The following is a 9,421-nucleotide window of genomic DNA, read 5'->3' on the forward strand; positions in this document are numbered from 1 at the left end:
AAATAAGGAACTCAAATGGTGGCGCCCATAGAGCGCCGCCATTTGCATACGCGCTTTTTTTTTTCAAAGTCACCCGTGATAGGCTACGTAACGATTTACGTAGCCTATCACGGCTGACTTTGGAAATCTAGCCGTGATAGGCTATGTTAATCGTTACATAGCCTATCACGGGTTTTTTGTTTTTTTTTTACATTTTGTTTCGCGGCCGGGGAGACGGGGTGCTTTTCCCCGGCCTGAATTTCGGCCGGGCGAGGCGGGAAGCCTCCCCTCCCAGCCTGAATTTTGGCCGGGCGAGGCGGGACGGCTCCCTCCCCTCGCCTGAACTTTGGGGGGAGAAGCGAAGCGCCTCCCCCCCACCGCAAAGCACCCCTGCAAAAAGGTAAGTGACTTTCGTACATTGCTAAGTGCAACCCCACCTCCCTTTCTGTTCCTCCTGTTCTTTTTGAACAAGTTATATCCTTCAATTGCTCTATTCCAGTCATGAGAATCATCCCACCAAGTCTCAGTTATACCTATCAGGTCATAATTTCCCTCTTGTGTTAAGAGTTCAAGTTTGTTCTGTTTGTTTCCCATACTCTGGGCATTAGTATATAGACATCGAATACCACGTGCTTCATAGTCTGGCTTTCTTCCTACATGTGTCTGAAGACTATTATTGGGCACTATCAGAGCTGTTCTCTCTGTTGCAGTGCATGCGCCTACGTCCATTGTTACCCCCAACATTACATCTCCCTTCCCCGTAGGATTCAGTTTAAAGCCCTCCTGATGAAGTTCTTCATGCTGTGGCCAAACACATTCTTCCCAGCCTTTGTGAGGTGCAACCCATCCCTTGCCAACAGCCCATCTTCCAGGAAGTATAGCCCATGGTCCCAGAATCCAAATCTCGCTCATCGGCACCACTTTCGTAGCCAGTCATTCACCCGGAGTATTGTTCGTTCCCTTTCTATCCCTCTTCTAACTACTGGAAGGATGGATGAGAAAACTATCTGGGCCCCAAAGTTCTTGAATTTCCTTCCCAAAGCTTCAAAGTCAGACGTGATCTCTTCGTAGCTCCGCTTGGCGGTATCATTTGTTCCCACATGGATGAGAAGAAAGGGATACCTGTCAGTGGGTTTTATGAGTGCAGGCAACCTTTCAGTCACATCTCTAATTCGTCATCCCAGGAGACAACATACCTGGCGAGTCCACGGGTCCTCGCGACATACCTGGGTCTCAATCCCACGCAGCAAGGAGTCCCCCACTACTACCACTCTTCTCTTCTTCTTGTTGTAGGCCTGGGTTTCATCGCCTCTGTTTTACTGACCTTCAGCCTCTTGCTCACTCTCATGTAGGTTCCCCTGTGATTCTTCCTCTGCAGGCTGTCCTCCAGTCTCATCCGCAAGTACCTGGAATCGGTTCCACAGCTCCACTGCTTCCACTGGTGCAGAGTGGTGTCTAGTTCTTCTTCTCCTAACTGTCACCCTTTTCCAAGTAGTATCCTCTACTCCATTTTTCTTCACCTCAGCATTTCCCACTGCCTCATCTTGCTGTTGCTATTCAAGCTTCTGGTCTTCCCTTTGCTGCTGTACTTCCCCCATTCTGTCCAAGAACTCCTCATGTTCTCTTATTCCCCGGAGGGTAGACAGTCGCCGCTCCAGTCCACTTACTTTTTCTTCCAGCAGCGTGATCAACTTGCACTCGTTGCAGGTGTAGGCCATGTTGTTCTCAGGCAAGAAAACAAACATTGCACACACCTTGCAGGTCACCACCACTGGAGAGTCTTGTCCTTTCATTGCCTCTTTTCCCTTTTTGTGTTCCCTTTGTGATTGTTCTAGACTAGCCTGTACCTGCTCCTCTACTCAGTAGAGGTTAAAAGCAGAGTCCCACTGGTGTGAAAGTGTGTGTTACAAGACAAATAAATGGAAAAAAGTTAGTTAAAAAATAAAATAAAAAATGAAAAAAAAGTTAGGGGTCTCCCCCTTGACCTCCCCTGCCAAATTCCCCTGGCCAACTCCTGTTTGCTCCCCCTGTCCGCTTGCTCTGGTCGCTCGCTCTCTGGGAGCTTGCTTTCTTCTGTAGTCCCTGGACCAGCTGGAGCAGCTTGCTCTGCTCTGCTCTGCTCAGCTGGGAGGCGGGAAACAGACTGAAGCTTCCCGCCCACTCAGCTGCTGGGAGTACTCAGGCCACACACCCCAATTCAGTTGGAGCTCTCAGAAGCACCTGGTGAGCTCACAGCCAATCAGAAGGATAAAGGGCAGCCCCCTGGGCTTCCTGCAGCCCACTTACCTCTTAGCCTCTGTCTCCTTTGTCTCCTTTGTCTCCTTTGTCTCCTTTGTCTCTTCAACCACTGCAACTCCTCTGGCCAACTCCTGTTTGCTCCCCCTGTTCGCTCGTTCTCTGGGAGCTTGCTTGCTTCTGTAGTCCCTGGACCAGCTTGCTCTGCTCTGCTCTGCTCTGCTCAGCTGGGAGGTGGGAAACAGACTCAGCTGAGAGGTGGGAAACAGAGTTTGTTCCCCCCATTGCTTCAAAATTTCAAGAAATTTCTTGTTTCTAGTTTTCACACTAGTAGGGAAGAGTCAATGAGTTTCCCCCACTGATTTCATAAACAGGCTAGGTCTTTCAGTTTTCTTCTCATTGGCATGCAAACGTTTACATTTGCATAAATGCATGTGTCAAATTCCTTCAGTCTATTCTGAGGTGAAATATTTACCCAAATATTTCCCAAATATTTGGGAAACTGAAAATGTGGAGCTGTGGTAAAATTTCAGGGGGGGGGGGAGAGAAAGCATTTTTGGATACATAGAAAAATTGTCTTTCCTTCTGTGAAAAAACTGCCTTTACCCAGGTATTCCATGAGCATTTCTACACAAGGCTTTAATTGTGCCTCACAGGTTTTGTGGGTCTTTGAAATCATGGAATTTCACTAATTGGGTGGTGGGGGACTAGCCCTCCAAATAACCACTCCCACAACTTTTTCCTCCATCACAAAGTGGAAATGCAAGGTTTTACTCACTTCTGGTACTAGACACACAGTTTTAGTTCACTAACAACTCTCAGCGCCCAAGCTTTGGTCTTCTCCATCTTTTACTCATTTCAAGTCGATCTCTAGTACAGAATACACACTAAACACACAGTGCTGACACAATCAAATCAAAACACCTTCGAGATGCATTTATAACAACAAGGCTTAGGACAGGAAGAGCAAAACACCACAGAACATATGGCCCTTTAACAGTCTTCTCAAATACAGCAAAGAAGGTGAGTTTTCCAATGGAGAACTGAAATATTTGATCACTGAACAGCCTTTTCTACCTGTTAAGCATTTTTACACAGGTTTATGTGCTTACAGACATTCAGCTTTCATGTTTCCTGTTAACACAATGGAAATATCAACACAATATTAGATCTATTCTAAAAATCTATGCCTCCCAGGCTCAACCGCAGATTTCTGACTAGAAAAAACATGGACATGAGACAACATCTGTGACCATCACAATATGCAACTGATATGTCAGTGACAAATGAATTAATTGTCACAAAATAGTTTCATTTGTGTTTTAGCCTGGGGGACCTGGTGTTTCAACCATCCCTTCCTGGGTTGATGACATTTCTAATGTTATGGCTGTTCTTGCTCTGCTTAGCCAGGTCAGGCTAGGCAATATCGGTCCCAATGTTTGCCACGCTGGGCTCCCCATGAATAGTTGAAGACTCAATATTGCTACCTGCAAGTGGGCATCTCCTCTATGAGGGAAGGTTACAACAGCTGGGACTGTTTAACCTGGAACAAAGAGGGTAGGGGAGACATGACAGAATGTACACAATGATGCATGGTTTGGATTATGTGGATGGGGAGACTTTTTTCTCCCTGTCACATAATACTAGTACTGGAGGTCATACCATAAAGCTGATTGGTGGGAGATTCAGGACAGAGAAAAGGAAGGACTTCCTCAGCTCATAGTTAAATTATGGAATTTGCTCCCTTAAGATGTAGTAATGGCCACCAACTTGGATGGCTTTTAAAGGGGTTTAAACAAATTACTAGAGAAGAATTTTGTCAATGGCTACTAGGCTTGAGGGCTATGTTTTATCTCCTGTAACAGAGGCAGTATGCCTAGACCATTTGCTGGGGATCATGGGCAGGAGGGTGCTGTTGCCCTTGTGTCCTGCTTGTGACTTCATGGTCAACAGGTGGTTGGCCACTGTGTGAGCATAATTCTGGAGGAGATGGATCTTTGCTCTGAACCAGCATGACTCTTCTTCTGTTCTTATGTTCTTCGTAGATCCAGCAACTTCTGTTATTGCTGAAGGAAGCAATGGGCATTGCTCCTCCTACTTCCACTTTCCTTCCTGGAGTCCTTTGCTTTCTTTGCCCATCAGTGTAAACTAACAATATAGTTCCCTTTATCCTGAAATGAAGTGAAATTTCCCAGTGGAGAAATGCTCTTTTTTCCCCCGCTTCTCATAGAGTTGGAAGAATTCCATCTATTCCTACAGAGAATATTTCACAAAATGCCACGCACACCCCACAAACACACACACATACATTTTGCTGCAAGTGAAAAAAGATGCAGAAGTCATGTTTACTCCCCTGGATATTTTAAATCATTCCTGTAAATGAAATGTTGAATTTCATTTTTTTTTCTCTTGTAAATATTATACAGTGTTTATGATATATGAAATGTCAGCTGGGTCTACTTTTGACAGCTATTCAGCACATCAGGAAACTAGACATCAGAATTTCCTTGGTTTTCGAGTAGGAATAGAGGTGGACTAACTGTCATGAAGTAATTAGTTGCTATTGACCTCCCAGTTTATTGTTATTAGATTCAGCCCCGTTCCACGTGCGTTGAGAGCTGCCTTCCTGGACGCCGCAAGATAGTTCCAGAGGGGAGCCCAGTTTGTTGCTATGACTGTATTCAGTGCCCAGAAGACATGATCTCAAACCGGACAGGTAAGTGGCAGCGTTCAGATTTGTCCAAGAATTTTTTTCAAATGTCTGTATACTTTCATATTTTAATGTCTTGATTCAATTTTTGATTCCCTAAAGAACTGACTCAGTGACTATAGTAATCTTCAGGTGTCAAAAAACTCAAAGAGATTTTGAAGTTATACAGACACATCCTTTGAGCATTTATGTTTGTAGTACTTTTCACTAACTTTCATAAAGCCCCTCAGCAGTTCCCCAAGGTGGTGTGGGGCCAGGTGGTGCACTACCCCACGTAGAGCAGTGAGTTGCCCAAACTAGGACTTCGTGACATGACAAGGACAGCCTCTACTTATGGAATGCCATCTTGTTTTGACAATAGGAAAAACTGAAGTCTCTCTCTCTCTCTTTCTATCTGTGTCTATATAGAGATATTGATATAGATACAGATATATATGAAAACAGAAAGACTAACAACAGAGTATTCAAAAACATATTTTAAGCTAAACTTTTCAGCTTCCACCCCCATTATTAGTTGTGCCATACACATACACGCACACATACACACACCTGTGTCATATTTATATTGCAGGTGGTGCTGGTTCTCCCTACAAAAGTACAGAAGGACTCCCAAGTCTACTCTCTCAAGATTTGCCTTGACCTCCCAGGGAGTTTTCATTGTCACCATCACCCTGTTTTTACTTACATGATCCTTTGTGGTAACATGTGCCCTGAAGAGTTACATATTACACTTTTCTCTTTTGGGCTAGAGTTAGAGTCCACAGCTTGGACTTGCCTTTGACCTAGTTTAAACTTGTATTTTTATTTGTGTTGTTTGCCCAGCCAGTAAAAATGAAGCATATCTGTGTGCGTGCATTTAAAGTGTATGTTTCTTTCATATGGAATCATTATTATAGTGACTGGCCAAGAGTCAGATACTAAAACTGTGTTGTAAAGAACTCAAACGACCTGAAAAAATACCTACCCTAATTTTTATAGCCTACTATTTTAAGGCACACTATATTTGAATAGGTGCTAGAATGATACGTTCCTTTTGGATGAAGGAAAGGCTGAAAACAGAGCCATAGATTAATCGAAACACTGTGGTGATGTGTACACTACATTTAACTGGCTGAACACCTAGGCTGTACTCAGGCTTTGTTTCCGGGTTTCCACTGTATGTGTGCAGAGTTGCATGAGGCCTTCACAGGGATGCTATGCAGAAAAATCTAGCCAGAATCTAGTAACAATAAAAATCAAATTCATCATTAGCTTCCCATACTTATTTTCCAGTTTCTGAGTAGTCCATGACATAGGAACCAATTAAATCTTTTCACTTGGTTTTCTGACGGGAAGGAAAATCAAAGGAGAAGCCAGACAAAACTACAAGGAGGGACCTGCAGGACATTAAGGCACATACTAACATCTTACTTGTCTCTCTCTCCTTCTTAAAATAATTAGAGCTATAGGATGAAAACATTGGCTATTCAGGTGGAATCCAAAGTTGAGGAAGTTATACGTGGTGTTGTCAGCAGCACCTTCCCTAAAAGGTTTACTTTGGCTGCATTGTAACATGTTCTTTCTTACTCTGTTCCTTGAACAGGGTTTGCTTGTAGTTTTGTATTGGTTTTTTCTCGTGATTCAAGATTAAAATGATTTTTTTTAGAAAACGAGTTCCAGTGTTACTTCCTTTCCTTTTTGAAATGAGTTTGTGCATTTTCCACCTTTCAGTATCCCCATCTTCACTGGATCTTTAACAGCCTTATTTATTGGAGTGTGTGTGTGTGTGTGTGTGTGTGTGTGGTGGGGGGAGCATTGACCATTTAATTCCTGGGGTTCATAATGAATTTTCAGTTAATCCATTTTGCAGAGCCTGTTACGTATGTTCATGCTCATTCCAGACAGAGGAGTGAGAGGAAAGTTGCTTCCATTCCTGTCCACAAAATCTCCTCCATCATGAATAGCGTGGGGGGGGGGCAGCTGATGCTATGAATCAGCCAAAAGAAAAAGGGCACTTCAATAAATGGGACTGCTTTACCTATAAAGGACATCTGCCTAGAAAGCTGCCTTCAACCCTTGAACATACTTGCTGAGATACTTGCTGAGATTGTGTGATGTCTTTCAAAGTTAATACACATTCCATCCTCTTAGTATTGCAATGAAGGCCAGCTGAATTCTGTTCAAGTTATGATGACCAGAGGAACTGATACCAAAAAAAGGAAAGACAACCAACAATGTAATCAGGGACATCCCTGCTTAGAGGAAAAACAAAAAGGGTAAAGGTGAGACTGATGCTGGGGCAAAACCTCCAACATCAGTTCACCTTGGATTAACTTGAAAATGATTCAAAAACAAAAGATCTCAAATTATTTCTCCCAGCCTATCTGAGTGCTCAAAAATTACTCCCTATGCTGGAAGTGCCTGAAAGGCCTTCGCAGTAACTAATACAGCTCAGTGGACTGTAGTATCTTTGAGACTGCAGAATTGTGTCTTTGGTGAGTTGTGAAATGACATAAAGTCCTGCCTGGATATTGTTTGGATCATTCCAAGGTTGGCTACCACACGGAATCCTCAGCATGTTACACCATCATTGGGGGCAGTTGCCGGTTTTCCATGAACTGTCATGGAGTTGCAGTTGATAACATCTAACATGTATGTTGTTTGAAATGCCTATTATTCTGAACACTGCTGCTGGGAATGAATATGATCTCTGCTGTGCTACCAGCCCACAAGAGTAGTAGGTACATTGAAGTAATTCTATGTCATATAAATATCTGAAGGCCAAAAAGGACATAAATCCAAAGTTAATAATTCTTGTCAACCATTAACTTTGCATTGTGACAGCCATGGTTTGTCAAGAAAGCTAAAAGTACCACACACTTTTCTTAACCCTTTCAGATGCTGTCCATTGTGTCAAGTGTCCAGAAGATCACTATGCAAACAAGAACCAAGATCAATGTATCACCAAGCTTCGGACCTTTTTAACCTATGAAGAGCCTTTGGGGATCACTCTGGTTTCCCTGGCTCTTTTGCTTGCTGTGATTACAGGTTTGGTGATATTGATCTTTGTAAAGAACTGGAATACACCCATCGTCAAATCCAACAACCAAAACCTCACCTGTATTCTCCTCACCTCCATCCTGCTTTGCTGCTTCTCTTCCTTTCTGTTCATTGGCACTCCTGGGAAGGTCTCCTGCCTTCTCCGGCAGTTGGCGTTTGCAATCATTCTCTCCATTGCAGTGTCTTGTGTCTTGGCAAAAACCATCATGGTGGTCCTGGCCTTCATGGCCACCAAGCCAGGCAACAGGATGCAGAAACTGCTTGGGCAAAAAGTGGCAAATGCCATTGTGCTTTCCTGCTCCTTCATTCAGGTGTGCATCTGCATTGCTTGGCTCTCAACCTCTCCTCCATTCCCAGATGTTGACATGCACTCTCAGGCTGGGCAGATCATAGTGGAATGCAATGAAGGCTCCATCCTCATGTTCTACTGTGTTCTGGGCTACATGGGCTTTCTGGCCCTCACCAGCTTCACAGTAGCTTTCCTGGCCAGAAAGTTGCCAGACACTTTCAATGAAGCCAAGCTGATCACCTTCAGCATGCTGGTGTTCTGCAGTGTTTGGATCTCCTTTATTCCAGCTTCCCTGAGCACCAAGGGGAAAGATGTGGTGTCTGTGGAAGTTTTGCCATCTTGGCCTCCAACACTGGGTTATTGGGTTGCATCTTTCTCCCAAAGTGTTACGTCATTGTTCTAAGAGCTGATCTCATCTCCAGGAAGCTTCTAACAGAGAAAGCTAATTAGGGATGATGGGAAAGTCAAAGGTGTACTGTATTTCATCCAATTGTTAATTTGGAGAAAGGCCAAGGCAGTTATAGTCAGGGAATTTTGAAACTATATAATTTCTGTGATGGATTTCTCCTGCTTAATTACAGTGTGACTTCTCCATCTTAGCACTGTAATGTTTCTCCAGATCATTTAATCGATACTATATTGTAGATCATTCTGATACTCATATTTTGTGAGTTACCTTGTTTATTTTTTTCTTTATTTAAATGGAGGAATGTAAAGAAAAAAAATAGGCCAGATACTAAATAAATCAAAACATTGCCCTGATACTAAAATCATTTTGCTGCTTTCTGTGTATTTCTAGATGTGTCAATTTTACAGCCATATTACTAATGATGGGTAAGAGCCCCCTCCCCCCCCATATTCTTGAGCTGGAACCTATTCTGGTGTTGTGGTTCGGTTCCCCAAAATATCTGCCAGTACATCATGTTATCAGAAGGCTACAGTCATGGCTCCATGTTAAGGGTGATTTGGCTGAATGCTATTCCACAAATACAACCAGAAATTGGTGGGGCTTATAATGAGAAAATGACTGAATGGAGTGATCTGAAACTTGGCAGTATAGGAGAGATGGGGCTTGAGGAAGGTGACCACCACACTTGAGGTAGAATGTCCAAGAAATATTTGTAGGAGTTTAAAATTGGACAAGTGTAAACCAGCAGTTCAACAGGTGT

At 43.3% G+C, this 9,421-nt stretch overlaps 1 protein-coding gene across 1 annotated transcript; it reads left to right on the forward strand.

Moving 5' to 3' along the window:
• The first annotated feature begins 4,809 nt into the window (after window positions 1–4,809).
• Window positions 4,810–9,018, forward strand: LOC146341346 (vomeronasal type-2 receptor 26-like). Its single transcript, XM_084808325.1, has 2 exons — window positions 4,810–4,930; window positions 7,802–9,018. Exons 1-2 carry the CDS (start codon window positions 4,912–4,914, stop codon window positions 8,653–8,655), a joined length of 873 nt encoding a protein of 290 aa, XP_084664451.1. The 5' UTR covers window positions 4,810–4,911; the 3' UTR covers window positions 8,656–9,018.
• Window positions 9,019–9,421: the final 403 nt, after the last annotated feature.

This window comes from Heloderma suspectum, chromosome 6 (assembly GCF_057233095.1).
Source record: "Heloderma suspectum isolate Gila_16-S chromosome 6, 16-S_ref, whole genome shotgun sequence".
NCBI classification, from domain to species: domain Eukaryota; kingdom Metazoa; phylum Chordata; class Lepidosauria; order Squamata; family Helodermatidae; genus Heloderma; species Heloderma suspectum.